The 15951-nt window shown below is 40.5% G+C and overlaps 2 protein-coding genes across 2 annotated transcripts in view; both read left to right on the plus strand.

Annotated features, from left to right (window-relative positions):
* The window catches only part of LOC145450280 (leucine-rich repeats and immunoglobulin-like domains protein 1), a 74304-nt gene that overhangs the window by 19577 nt on the left and 38776 nt on the right, over positions 1-15951 (plus strand). The window lies entirely within an intron of this gene.
* On the plus strand, positions 6640-15194 carry LOC145450701 (cytochrome P450 2C29-like). Its single transcript, XM_080329202.1, has 10 exons — positions 6640-7038; positions 9072-9233; positions 9753-9869; positions 10207-10327; positions 11226-11472; positions 13337-13573; positions 14381-14570; positions 14654-14791; positions 14857-14949; positions 15018-15194. The coding sequence occupies exons 1-10, from the start codon at positions 6837-6839 to the stop codon at positions 15128-15130; spliced, it is 1620 nt and encodes a 539-aa protein (XP_080185328.1). The 5' UTR covers positions 6640-6836; the 3' UTR covers positions 15131-15194.

Genomic DNA, 15951 nt, shown 5'->3' on the forward strand with positions numbered 1-15951 from the left:
GAAATTTAAACAAAAACCTGAATTATTTTTTACTCTCTGGGCGATTTACGTACAGGTATTACTATTTCCGTCGTGCACATTGATATCGCCATTACAGGCACTTATCAATTCTTAACGCGACTACTGGTTTTGCAACAGTTAGCGGTGACTTCGGCTCGTACAAATCTACACTTAGCGACCCCTAAACCATTGGCTCCTAAACTGCGGTCTACGTAGTACGTACCCTTTCGGGGTCCGTGAAAGAGCAATACGTCATCCAGAAACTGCAAACCCACATTATCCTTTGAGAATGATCTTAGTGGGACTGTGACTTCATTGTCTCATCATCATCATCATTGGTTTATTAGAAATTTTTATCAGTTCAATACGCCACAAAAATGCGATGCAATGAAAAGATAGGAAGGTGTCGAAGCGACTTGGAGTAGTCTATGGAATCAGGCACCCACCTTGGCCTAGGCGATGTAAAGAGGAGGCATGCATCCCGAGTGGAAAGTACATAAGACAGTATAGAAAAAAGCAAGCGACAGGAATGGGGTGGCATGTCATGGAAGGCGAGATCGATAAGTCAGGTGGTGGTCTGATAATCTTGAGGATGGACTAGTTTTCATTTGTCTTTTCATTATGCATCTTATTTTAGGCACTGTATAGCCGAAATAGTGTTGACCTTGATGTGGTGTGACCTTCCAGACATCGGTTTCACAAAACTTGAAGGAGTCTGCGATCAAAAGGTTCAACGCCCCTAACCCGCGAATCCATACACACCGAGTTCCTGTATATCACTATTTAGGCTCATATATAGTAGGGTTACCATATTTTGGAATCGGAAACGGAGGACACTTTTTCAAACTTAGAATGTCGAAGCAAAATCTTGAAAAAATTGTAATTTTTTCCTACTCCGTGGTCGGTTGACTAAAAAAAGAAAGGTCAACTTTCTCGCTCAGCGCCCAAAATACAGTTTTTCTTTCACATTATCAGTTGGTTGACTAAAAAAGGATGACATTTAGGTGTCCCCGGAGGACATTTTCAAAAACCTTAAAAAGGAGGCCGTATGGTAACCCTAATATATAGCAAACCGATCATTTTGGAATTTTAATACAATATTCACGCATCGCTTTCATAACAGTAGCTTTACATTGTTAATGCCAAATTCACTCGCAGCCCTTGCAACGTGACCCGCGGTATCACCATGCTATTCAAATCTGGCCAGCTTCTCAAAAAGTTTGCACAATGCACAACTCGGATCTAGAGGCGATGCTGGCTGTTACGTGCGCCTGCGCCCTGCTGAAGTAGCTATAGAAATCGAGTGTATGCACTGTATATACGCGCATTTGAAATCCAAACCAGTGCGTCGATATTGACCATTCACCATGCGAACCTTTCCTAATTAATCACAATCACAAAAGCCTAGTTTACCGAAATTCCCTCTAAGCAAGAAATACTGCTACAGACAAACCCCATAGGCGGAACTGAATGCTGATTCTGTCATTTCGCTGACTCTTACGCTTCATCTCACCAGCAGTGACTACCTCACCATAACTGTGCTCTACAATTCCAGCCAACCACTGAAATTGGACCATTTTGGCTGCAAATGTTGAACATCACTAATATACGTCGCATTTAAAACATATAGGCTACCGACGACGCTCTTACTTTAAATACACACTGCAACTGCAAAACTATTGGGAGCGGTGGATTTACCTAACACTCGCGCGATTTTGATAAATTTGTAGATTGAGGAAGCATCGAATTACCTCACTTCAATTGTGACCTTATACTAGTGACCTACATGGCAGAACAACACAACATGTTTTTGTTTTCGATCACCTAAAAACGAATCTTGAATTTCCGGTTCCGCAACGACTAAGTAAACCCGTTGTATGTTTTAGTTATATATTTATCATTCAAGGGTCATCGAATTTATCGCCGGCAGTTGTGTCCTTTCATGTCTTAATTGTATATAAACACGACGTAAACCTCACACGTTCGCAATTTTGTATACAATAATCGTAGTCGTCTACATAATTGCTGGGGAATATTCCAGTCATAATATATGGCGTTTCAGCGCTATACATTTTCTGACTGGTTGATGTTGTTAGGGATGGTGTGAACGTGCGAGGTTCACGTTCGCGTTTTGTGTGAAATTTAGAGGATCATCACGTTCACAGACGAACCTTGGTAGGCTCTGCACTTTGAGCCTTTTACATATATTAAAATTTTCGCTTCATTATAACATCTTTGGTTGAAATTTATTGCATTTCAACTGCGAACCACTCTCTGCAATGGCGCAGGAAACAAAAAAAATCAACGCTAAACGAGTATGCACCTTGACATTCTCAACATTTTAATTGCTTTGTTATAAAAGTTTGCTTTGCTGTGAGCTTGACCCGCAATCACACAACATCAAGAGCGAAATACACTACTCTACCTACATGTAGGTAATCAGCGAATAATGCTTATTCAACCAATCAATGACATTGATATCGTTGTCTGATGTAAATAATCTAGCAGGTGTACCGGGTCATATGTTTATTGTATGATAAAAACCAAATCCGTGCGATTGGGGTGTTGGCTACTGCTGTATAAGTTGCTAAAGGGGAAATATCGCAAGCAAGTACAGAAACTCGTTTTGCACTCTGCTCAATATCAACGTAGCCGAATACGCCGAATAAATTGTACGTCGTGCCTGGACCGTTGAAGCGTAAGCTTCTATTTCCTTCCAGGTCCTTGTCGAAATTGTTGGAAAAGCGACGGAAGATATTGATGTTATGGGATTATGATATTATTTTATTGCTCCAGTCGACACATTTGGCGACGTTTAAAACGACAAAATGTACTTCATCATTGCGGCAATATGTGGTCCGAGTCGTCGCTAGGTATCGTGTAGATGTACGTACACTGTACATTGTACACTGTACAGTACATTATTATAGGCCAGGGATATATATCCCTGATATAGGCTATCATATCACTTCATAGATAATGTAGCGTTGGAATTGGCACTATTACGTCACGTGACGTCATGAGGTTCACGTTCGCGTTCACACAGAACCTTTCAAAAAGGTTCGCGTTCACGCACGAACCTGAACCTTTGACAGGTTCACACCATCCCTATTGTTTAACTCTAACCCCTCGTGATCCGCGTAAGAGGTGTCTTAAAAAGGTCTAGAAGTGGACCGTGATACAAGTCGGTAAATACGGAATCAAAATAAATAATACCGGCCTGGTACAAAATGACCAATGTCGTCGAAACACCATGAATATCATAAACAACAACAACTCTCACCAGGAATGTGTAAAACACATAAGATTCTGAATTATATTTCGAGGCCCATCAGTTCTAGCACTCAAATAATGCTAGTAGTTCACCTTGATATCTAAGACACAGACGCGGCCAAATTTTGAAGAGACTCATCATCGAGGTCATCGTGTCCTAAAACGGTGCTATTCGTCTCCGACAAGCATAAAAATGAAATGAGAGCCTGTATTTAATCCCGGTTTCACAAATCACATCAAATCAATTGCTTGGCAATTGGAGACTATCCCGCAGTTATGGTGACGGCAGAGAATCCAATACTCATATTTTGATCGCTACACCCACAAATCACAACAACAAACCTACTTAAATGCCCGTAAGCTTTCCTATTACTCAGGCCAGATCTCTATGAGGCATATCTGAATGTATGCCAAAAATGAAGAGGATGTCTCTTCCGCCCCACGGTCGTCGTATCGTCACCGAATCCAAAGCCACGCCCATTTGACCACAGGTGAACCGCATCGGTGTCGAGACGTACTATAATGCCACACAAAATCAGTATCTGATATAAAATGACCTGTCGTAAACCTATACCAGGATATGCAGCTACAGGAGCTTGCTGAGAATTTTTGTCTGGGAATTTGCAATCAGTATTCGTCACCCCTTTTGGCGAATGTCTAAAATGACTTGTGATCAGTATAAAACCAATATAATACATTGTATCAAATAAGAAATGGTAAACAATCCAAAAGATATCTTAATATTAGTAAAACCACAGCTATCATGGTGGTGTTTATAACTAATATGGTCATTTATCATCTACTTTGCAGCACGCGGCGTTTTGCATTGGAATTATAAGCTTACAAGCCTAACATTATAGGAAAAGTGATGTGAGATAATTGGAGTCTCGGAAAAACCTTTAAAAATTCCCGACGCCGTTTTAAAGCACCGAAAGTGTCGTAATGCCCTTATTCGTCTTTCAACAAAACAGGGTGATACTTTACAATGTTTACATGATTTGTAAAGTATACCAATGATGCGAGGACTCATCATACGTTTACCATGAATGTTGACTAGTATTGGAGATTTGAGTCAGGATTCAAGGCGAGAGCTTGACTGATAGACTTGAACGAGTCATTTCAAAATTGTCCCGTCTTTTCATAAAACCGCAATTTTGTAATGGTTCGAAGGACAGAAAAATTAACGAGGAACGAGAGTAATTGATATTTGAGCTATAGTGTGGCAACGATCGATTATGTATACATCGTGAGAATTAATTTTATATTCAACCGGAAATATATTTATTTGTATAGATTCAGTAATTAGCCTACTACTTCCAGCTCTATATGCACGATTGGAGCATTATTGCTGACTAATTATCAGGATTTATATTAATCATATATTTTGTCAACTGAGTCACTCCACACGTGAATTAGCCGAACCCATAGCAGTATTGTGACTTTTATCTGCCTCAGATCCATTCTACCCTTGGCGATTCACCAGAAATCACGTGGGTCAAATTGGTCATCAATAGGAGAGTATAATGTTGTTATACCTGAGTATTAGTGATACCGCAACGACTTTTTACTACACATGTTGTTTACATACGCTTTGCCGTCTGAACGTTGTCTCAATATATCCATTGACCTAGAAATATATTTGCGGATGATTGCACGGGGCAGACAGACTTGATAAAATCTGTTTGAAAGTCATTGTTTTAATGTAGCATGCCACGGCGGAAGATTTGTTGCACGCATGAATCACAGGCGTAACTCATTACAAGGAACGGCGGTTCTCGGTCTGTTGTTAGACTTTGTCATCAAGGATTATCGAGAGTAATGACGCATTTTCGAGATAAAATACACAGTTTTGCTACTGCGACGTGGTCTTATATTTTCGATTGTCGATATGTTTACTGTGTCTAGCACCTAGACAGATTCGTAAACCAGTGCGTGATAGAGCCCACACACTACAAACACCGGCTGAGCTGGCGATTCCAGGGGAGGGTACCAGCGGGGAGCCTCCATTTCCAGACGCATATCGTGAAATTATGAATCTGTCACGAAAAACGTTTAGAAATTCAATTTATGATGTTTCTGACATGACATCTGGTTGGTAGTGCCACAAAATATCTGCTTCCGTAACTCTTCTTTGGCGCAGTACTTCCCTGGACATTTTGGCGAAGCAGTAATGAGATGCATATGTGGTTTTTGATAACTGATCTGCCTATGATCTGAGGTGGACAAATTCGCAATATTCAAATCTATATTCTTAGCGCTCTGCTCGTCAAACTGTCCTTTTGTGATTGAAATGTGAGAACATCGGAAATGAGCACAATTTATTCATTGGCGGCGTATATTAAAGCTGTTCAGTGACCAATGCGCATTGCGTGGCATGTCATCTCGTGTCATTATAAATTCTCGGGTATTTTCGCAGAGGAAAACAGTAATTACATATATATTTACGGATAATACAAGCATTGCCGCGGAATTTTAAGAGTTATGGTCATCCCTATTCGTCACCCAAATCGCACACCAGCTACTATGATGTGCCTGTGACGTACGCCAAACCGAGACACACATACTTAACATCTCCAGCAGGAGTCATCTAATCTTGCGAAGATAACGGATGGCCACACTTGATGTAATACGTTGATGCGCTACTAAGTAGTCAATATCCGACTGACTGACGCACGGACCAAATGTTGTGCGTTGCAAAGTTCACATGGACATATCCGGGCAAGTTATAAAGCGCGCGAAAACAAGAAATACTGAATCAATGGTGGTGCATACCCGCAAGAAGTGGCGGGGTTGGTGAATAAGTCGGTAATGCCGCTACGTAACTTCGAATTTATTCATGATCGAATCGTCCTCAAGGATTATCGCCTTTTAACCAACGTTGCGGCGCGACTGTTATGACTTCGTGATTTTAGAAGGATTTTGCTGCATAAACGACTTTGATAGGAGATTTTAATTACGGGAGTTTTCCTACTTTATTTATTTACACGTGTGAAGGCGAAATTATGTAACTAACGAAAGCTAATTTCCCCAACCCTTCAAGTTCCAGCGACTGGTAACTATTTAAGTGAGCGCCATTTATACGTTCGGGTCGGGTGCTTGGGGAACAACTTTCGTATATTTAGACTTCACGTTGCTCAGCCATTCCTAAAGTTGTTGTTTAGTTATTCTGATTTACTTAAATATACAAAACCGAGGTTGCACTAACGAAAGATGGCAGCAGCTTTAATTATATATACCTACAAACTTGATAAGATACAACCCAGACGGTAGTGTTGTCTCGCTGAAATAGATATTACAACCTTAAATACATACATCATGCACGTAAGGAACAGGAGAAGCCATGAGCTGCATTGTAACCGGAATTATTTTATGGTGGAGGCTTGCAAAACAAAACTGGATAACATTCCGATCATCTACCATATTTGCTAAACGTCCGTCGCGTAAAACTGCGACGGATTACGTGAGTTTATGAGACACCACGTGGAGGACATCCAGATTAAAAAAAATATATTTCACTTTATTAGCAGAAGCATAAAATATCACGCACAGTTGTAACATTAGCGATGGGGTCGCCGAGAAGCGTAGTGACCAGTTATCCAACGGAATCGCTGATATCGGCGGTTGCCCTTTTTCTCGTGATCTACATATGGAGGCGAAATTGGGAGTGGCGAAAGCTGTATCAGCTACCCCCTGGGCCGAGAGGACTTCCGATATTAGGGATATTCCACAAGATATACGATTATCCGGCTCACTTACTCTACACAGGTACGTTTTAATTATTGCACTGTATTTGTATATTAACAGTAGATCGCCAGTTATTGTATTTCAAGTTGGATAAGTTAGCCTGAGACCAACCGGACTAAGAGACAAACAACAAATTGTGATATCACTGACTTAATGATGACATATATAAGGAAAAGCGACTTTACCCATTGATATAATATAATGGGAACCCTTCCCGGCCTTTGTTCGTATGCTGCCGCTTTATAATTGCACGTAGGCTGCATCAAGCTATGTGTTGGCCTAAAGTGCACAGCAAATCCAAACACATTACAGTATAAAATGACCAGGGGCATTTACGAAAGGCTATCAAATCTCGATTGAATCAAACCAGCTAATCCGTTCGATTACAATAAAGCAAGTTCGTACGGTAATGAACCGCTGTCCTCCCCAACCGAACATGGTCAATATTTCATATAATTACAAATTTCGTATTTGTATTTTCGCCGAGTAGAGTCGAGTCCTAAACATTTGAATAATTTTACAATCGCTATGGGAGCGATGTGTTCTCCTATACACAGGGTTGCCATACCGTCCTTATTTCTAAGATTTGTCCTTATTTTCAAAGGCCAGGTCTTAGAAAACTCAACTGTCCTTATTTCTAAGAAATGTCCTTATTTTCGACTTGCGTCCTTATTTTGTCTTATTTTCGACAACTGAACAACTTCGATCGTTTTCCTCTGATATCGGTATTGCATATTATTATAAAATAATGATTTTGCCTCGAGATTTTATGACATCAGAAATAAAAAGAACTCCCGGCGTGTACACGCCACAGGATTTGACTTCTAAGTTGCGAGATCATAGTGTCCAAAACGGCGTAGACACAGCGAGATTGGACGGCTCACTGCATTTGGGTTTACATCATACTTTTGATTTGGCCAAAGGCCATTTTTGACCGGCTTGCCGAGCGCTAGCTTCAATAAAATGGGTGATAATGGAAAGCTGCTACTCTACTGATTACGAAAATATAAATTTTACTTTGTTCGTGGCCCTAGAACCCCAAAATCATCCTCAAATTTTCCATTGTGATACAACAATTCAGTCTGGCAAAACGACAGTGCAGCTCAAGAGAGACATCCTGACAGCATGGTTACGTCACACAGCCAAACTCCACCCCAATGCTGAATTCGAGGCTGATGTTTTAGCAATAAGATGAATTGAATGTGATATGCCGAAGCTCGTATAAATACAAACAAAGTATGCACAAAAACGCTTTTTAATGCTAATCTAATTTTTCGACCGTCCTTATTTTTGGGTCCATGTCGATGGCAACCCTGCCTATACAACAGACTTGAAGCAGGCTATACGGTACCACGTGTCCAAAAATTTGTGATGAACACGGACATGTAGTCTACCTGTCGCCATGTCTGTACTAAAAACTCAGATTATCAACATAAAGATGACTTGTTAGGTGACTGAATGGTTTGAATAGTCCCCCGAAGATGCTCAAAAATGTCTAAATGTCCCTTTTTTTCGCATTTCTACAAGACTCTTAGACGAGACGTTGTAATTAATTCCAAAAATTACCCTTGCCACAAATCATGGTAAATTGCTAGTTTAAAAAAAAGGTTTTCCAAGAAATTGCGTTATCATCCGTACCTTCTTGATTCTTATTGCAAACATTGTTCGTGCCTGTTGGTATTGCTGTAATTTTTTGCTTTGTTTTTGTAACTTAAGCCTGCAACTAAATACCAAGGAAATGTTGAACATCATCAAAATAAAAGTAAAGAATTCTCATTTCGTTTCACTTGCCGGCAAAAAAGTGTAATAGTTTGGGTGCTGAAAATATGGTAGGACTAGGTTTGTTCCGAGTGACGAAATAACATCCTAGGCTCCGAATACTTGAGCTTTTATTAAGCATCTAGCCTGAATTTGCTACTTCTAGTGAAATCTGAACACGGACTGAGTGATAATACTTTTCCACCAGGTGCGAATTCGTGTTGAATCCTCCAGAATCGATATTGAGATCCTCCGCATCATTCCACTGCCAAACCCATATTTTTTTTGTTTTGCAGCGTATAAATCTGAATATGGCGCGATTTTCACTGCCAATGTGATGGGGGAAAAGACGGTGATTCTGAACGACATCGACACTGTGCGGGAAGCGATGTTGAAGCGTTCGCCGGTGGTGGACGATAGGCCATCGTGGCGATATTGCTTTATCAAACTTTTGAAAGGTGCGTTCCCTCTGCGATGTATAAGATGCTATTGCTGACGTTTTTTCTTCTTTCAACCGCCAGAGGCGTGTATATATATATTTATTGAATTTACTGTATTCAAAGGCGATTTTTTTTCAAGACGAAGATCTGCCGGCTCTTGTGACCCCGACATACTTTGATATACTGCGATACCTCCCGTGTAATTGTGCACAAACGCATCCGAATCTCGCAAAGCCATATGTAGGCATGCAATACCGCAAATTATGTGGGCTCAGCTTCACCTGCAATCTCACCTAAAAATTACACTGTATATAGCAAAATTTATATTGCGATTGTAATCCCCATAGCAATTATCGTTGAAGGCAATATAATTAAAGTTTGATTCCATGTTATGGCCGTGAAGCATAAAGTGACGATACAAAATTTATGCAGGTCAAATCTCGAATCACACTTTGCCATATAGTTCAATTCGTATGTACGATTAATAACCATCAAAAGAGCGTTTTTATCGTACTAATCAAATTCGCTTCGTAACAGGGTTATCTGTGTTGCCGTACTCGCAGCAGTGGTACAACACCCGTCGGCGAACGCTCGTGATATTGCGCGATTATGGAATGGGCAGATCCTTCCTGGAGCCGCAAATTTGCCAAGAAGGTGCGAACGTGTAGGGAAATATTAGGCTGATAGTGAGTAGTGTACGAACGATATATTTGTTCACGCATGTAACGTGGGTAAATTGGGGTAAATCGTGTTTCGCAATTTGTTTACTTTCGCGGTAGTAATGGTCCTGCAAAATCCGATAAGAATATGACTCCTTGAATGATAGAATATGAAACAGGATATCTGCAATTTGATTAACAAACACTATCTTGTTCCTTTATTATTACGAGCTGGTTTCATACGTAACTGTAAACAGTGCTGACGCAAATCAAATCGAAAACGTAAGTCTGGCCATTCTCAGCGGACTTTTCAATATGCACTTTTTTTTCAGCACACACGCTGATTGCTAACATCGTGCGGGATTGCGACGACGGCCGGGCTAACATCACAATGAAGGATAGAATCAGACGCGCCCCGATTAACATTATATGCAAAATACTATTCAACAAAAGGTTTGTTTTCGTCGTCCGGGTTCTGTTCCGCGAGTCACCACGGTAGCTTACTACGAAACTGGAGAGTGTAAACATTACTGTTCATGATACTCCAATATTGAAACACAGTCATCTGGTTAGTCATACCACCTCCTGGAATGTATGAGTCCGAAGTTGCAAAGTCCAAGCACCCGAGAACCAAATCGGAAGCTTGCGCAAACGTTGGCTGAAAAACGTTGGTTGAAAACCATATGATGTGCAGAGTCACATGAAAACATAATATGCAGGAGAGCGCGATGCAAGACTTACTACTGGGCCGCCAGACGCGTCTATGCGATATTTCCATGAACAATGAACATCCACAGGGTAATAGTTGTTCAACATTGACTAAATAAACGTAATTTCTCACCCACACCATTGAAATATGATGCTATACCTAGGTATATACGTTCGAGGCTTCAACTGCTCTACAAGTAGCCTACGTATAGGCTATAGCAGTCACGTTGTAATACAAAAAATTTACAACGGCTTGACACCGAATTAACGATGACAGTCATTACGTATAACGGAAAACTGGTCACTGATGTGGTAAGATTTCACGATTCGTGCCTGACTTGTTTTGATTTATTCTTGGGTTCTGAAGATAAGAGCTGCGTAGCAATACCCTTGGGATCATAAATACAGTAGAAAACGAGTACAAAGGTCAGACACGCCGCTGGAATATGTAAATCTCTGATTCTCTACATCTGATAAAATACCACGTGGATTACCCGAATTAACGATGCGACATATTAATTTAGCACCATATAAAACGCGGCGTTGTTTTACGGCATTAGAATTGGGGTATGAATTATTGCGATCATAACAGTAAAGTAACATATAGTTCCTTCGAATCATTGTTATGCGTTATGCTGCACAGGTACAATTATGACGACAAAAATTTACTATTCATATTGGACACGATGGAATTTCTACTAACGTTTCTCCGCACGGCCTGCACCCATGACTCCCTGCCTACTTTCTTACGACCGATCATGAAGAGAAGTCTCAGGGATTTCCATCGGAACATTGACATCCTGCACAAGTTCTTGGGGGACGAAGTTAGGCACCACGTGAAGACGTACAGGGATGACGAGACCAGGGACTTCATAGATTCTTGGATAAAGGTAATTTTGTGCAAACAAACCATGGGTGTTTAACTGTTTAATGCCCCCAAAGCGGTTTTGCTCCGAGTCCCTCAAATTATCCGTAAACGGTAAAATAGGCCCTGGCTACTATGATGATGCCCAATAGCTGATCTTATTGTACGCATTCTTTGGAACAACATACATTCTCTATCTTTTCTAAATGGTGTAGGTATATACTGTAACGATGGGTTGGAATTCTTGGAAAGTAGCCTATTTCGTATGTGATTACCGGATCGTATAGGTTTCTGACACCTTTCGATCACCAGTCTCCACCACCTCGTATCGACACACGCTTTGATAATGTCTTGCTGTGGCGTGGTTATGCTACAATTCTGTGTCCTCATTCGCTGTCCACTGTCCAGTCTATAGTCTTTCAACATAATTTTCGTTTTTATTTTTATTTGTATAGGTCAGAGGTGGTCAAAGTAGTCAAGGAAGCTACTCAAGTAGAAGTAGAAGTAGCGACGAAAAAATCTACTCAAGTACGAGTAGAAGCAATTCTTCAATAAGCCACCTAAAACTACGTGGAGTAGAAGTAGAATCGACTGACTTTAAATCTACTCAAGTAAGTAAGTAGTTTTGAAAACGCAGTCTTAATTCGTTCGCATGGACTGTCAAAAGCTGCGAATTTAGTTATGCGGCAGATTCAGAAAGCTTGATTCGTATTGATGCATCCCTGGAGGCATCAATTTTCGACAGAATAAGCATTGTTTTGCATCATGGGATGCGAATTATAGTATTGATATGAAAATGCGATACTAACTCATTGTTTACTAGAAGACCCCGTTTTTAGAGAATGTCATGGCATGGCGCCCATATTATAAGACCCCAAGTTTAGGCGAAGTTGTATCGGATACGTAGAAGTTGTATCGGATACGGCTTCATCACATTGCGCGATTAGTAAACGTTAATATAAAATCTTGTGGATCGTTATATTTAGTGTAGCTTTATTTTCGGAAAATAGAGACATAATTACTCCACTTGCTTTTATGCTTCAACATGTATATTCTGCAGACAAAATAACTGAAACTAATTAGAACTCAAGGTATGATACCCGCACTTGAAAGTGAAGTACAAATACCCCTTCCAAAAAGCGGAAAATATATTTCATGTCTTTTGTTCATAAAGCTTCGTAGGTGATCTGCTAAAACACGTGCAACGTTAAAAAAAGCTGGCTTTTCCAGATTAAACAGGCACGCACGGGCTGCTAGATTACGATATGATAGGTAATTGCTAGATTGCGAAACGGTAGTTTCAAACGTTATGGTGGGCCAAGGGCCATATTTACGGTGATGAGATATTTGATATGGGCGACAATGCGTTGTGAGACGAACCAAGCAATCCGGTACCTATAAATTATATTCACTGATACTTTCAGGAAAACCTATTTGTCACTCTATCACTAGGCTACTATACGCGAAGCACAAAAGAATTTCTAGGCTTTACTTGACTTTTACGAATATTAAATGTTGGTACTCCGTGAAAATAGCCCCGAAATTCCTCAGGCTATCTTTCGTATTGGGGGATTAAACTACTTCAACTTGACAAACTGAAAATAGTGAAAAGTAAGTAAGTAGATCACAAAATATTACGAAGTAGAAGTAAGAGTAGAGAAAATCAGATCTACTTGAGTAAGTAACAGAAGTAGGGGAAACATACTTGAATACTTCCAAAAAGTAGAAGTAGCCTTCTTCGTTACTGACCACCTCTGGTATAGATCAAAGTGCTGGTTTATTTGATATAATTTGCCAAATCATTTCACCACATACTCACATAGTAATGTTGCTTAGTTTTGAACTGATAAAATATCAGCACAAACATCTGCAAATTATTTTTTTGGCAGTGCCAGAAGGCTTGTCGCCTAAAAACACTTCAGCCAGATGACATTGCTAACAACAATTGCGTGGACAAGAATTTGGAGCAAATACCGATTTCTGATGCGATAGAATACGAAGGTTCGGGATTCAGCCCGTTGACTGACGTGCTACAAGACGTTTTATTCGCTGGTGCTCATTCTACCGGCTACGCCTTGAATTGGCTAGTTATGCTGATAACACTACGAAAAGATACACAAGATAAGGTGAGTGATGTATAAATTGCAGACCCTTTTAGCTATAGCCCAAGTGCGCCTTCCAGCCCGACTCCAGAATAATAATTTCCTCCGCACCATCCGATCTGCATAAGCGGTGACTTAGAAAAGGCCTGAAGTGTCATTGGGCCGTGTTGTAAGCCCACAACTCAGGAATATTTTGAAGGCTAGCGGCCTGGTATGAAGTAATAATCATTGATGTTGATCAGCAAAGTTTTCGTTTTTCATATGTCATGTGACACTGCCTTGTTTACGTCACTGTTAGCTACGCTCATGATAGACATAAACAAGAAAATAGTCACTTGGCATATGAAATACTTAAACCATGCATTTTTAATTAGCTACTTATACAATTACACGGACAAAGCGTTATTGCTTGCCCACCAATCGGGTGGTTGAGAGAGACTAACGACCAAGAAAATATGGATTATGAATTGAACTAACTCTCTTCTCTAATTACCAAACGTTGCACTTATTCCAAGTGTCAAACCGCACGAACATGGGCATTGGGCAGTTGAAGTCTGATTCAGTAAAGCAAGAAACGTAATGTATCACTTGGTTGGTCGTGGCCGGTAATCGGTCCTACGTTACTGCACGCGCTTACAATCCTGTCTTTCTTCACGTCACAATGTATCTACGACGTCAGTTTCGGTCTTGGCTCCTTCCATGACATATTCCTTAGGCTTTATATAATTTTGTTTTCTCCACGAGTAATGCACTCAAAGGGCACGATAGAAGGTTATGCCGACCGACAACATCAGTCATTCAAATGAATACGTATCGATCGTTTTTATTTAGGCATATGCAGCAATCATGCACGCGGTCGGCCCATCTAATCATCCTACGATGAACGACAAGCCCAAATTGCCGATAGTGGAAGCGATTATTCACGAGACACTGCGAATAAGCACACTCGTACCACTGGTGGGACACGCGTGTACCAAAGCCGTGACAATCCACGGGTACAAGTTGCCAAAAGACACCGAAGGTATAAAGTTCTCTTGATCTTGCGAAAGCAGTCAATACCAAACTTCGATTTACCTTAAACTGCCTTATTTTGTTACATTGCAGTTACGTACAACAACTGGTCTATAAACCACGACGAAGTCAACTTTCCGGATGCGTATTCGTTCTTGCCAGAAAGATGGTTAAACCCGGATGGGACATTCAACCGCCCACTTACGACAAAATTCTTTCCATTCGGGATTGGTGCGTCTATCAAATGCATCTTACAATTACATATTATAATTAGTAAGTACTGTGATAATTTTCAGGTAAGAGGGCATGTGCAGGAGAGAGTCTAGCTCGCACGGAACTCTTTTTGTTCACAACTACACTGTTGCAAAACCTCGAATTTTTCATGCCTGGTAAGTGTATTCGCGATGTGATCGATCCCGTTGTTATTATCAAGATATTATTATCTCTACTCTGTTAGATGAAACAGTTGGCCAAGAACACCACCCAGAGATAAAACACGTCCAAAGTTTTGTCTTGGAGCCAAAACTGTACAAGATAAGAGTGAAACGGCGGCGCTTTCAAGATTTATAACTGTCATTTTGTTCCAACGATGGAGGGGATCTCTGTAACTCTCGATCATTTCTTTACGTACTCACTGCTGTTTTATTTGGTGCATGACGTTCCCTGATCGTACTCTAATTACGAGTGGGATACATCAGCATCTCTTACCCAATATGTCAGGCTAAATCTCAAATCTGAGATGCGTTCTCGGCAGTTATCTAAGATTGCGATTTTAGAAGTTTCATGCTAGAAAATGCCCTATCATTTTACCAAAATCGAATTCGTTTTGTACAACTTTCGTGTAAAAAGTTCCCGAAATAAAACATTTATGTTGAGTATTTGAGCGTTGAAAGCAAGTGTTATCGAAGTGGAACGGATGCACTAGTCAGAGACTTCTGTTCGTCAATCGTCCTCAGTGACACAGCTTTCGAAATTGCAAGAGTATAGAGTCAACTCCCCTCGAGTAGCGGCCGGGAGAATGAAAAATGACGCCACAAATGGCTGAAGTTTTTCATACTATAATGTGTTCCAAGCTTTTTTATTACCAGTAAAAATGATGCAAATCTACCCAAAAGCTACTTCCCACTAGTGAAGACAAAATCGAATATAAATTGCTGAAGTATTAGGCGACCTACATTAACCACAATCAGACCAAACCTACAATGCTTAGCCTACATCAGGCCTATCAGCGACCGGGTATCAAAATAAATATAGACACGTTAGAACCGGAGCCGGCAACCTTTTTGCTCTGCAGACCGGTTTGCAACTGAAACGCACGACCGTTGAAAATAGATTACACCTCATACAGCAAGTCAGTAATTATTCTTCTTTACATCGCCTAGGCCCGGGTG

Source organism: Botryllus schlosseri, chromosome 11, assembly GCF_051294905.1.
Source record: "Botryllus schlosseri isolate E-star chromosome 11, Bs_hap1, whole genome shotgun sequence".
Lineage (NCBI taxonomy): Eukaryota > Metazoa > Chordata > Ascidiacea > Stolidobranchia > Styelidae > Botryllus > Botryllus schlosseri.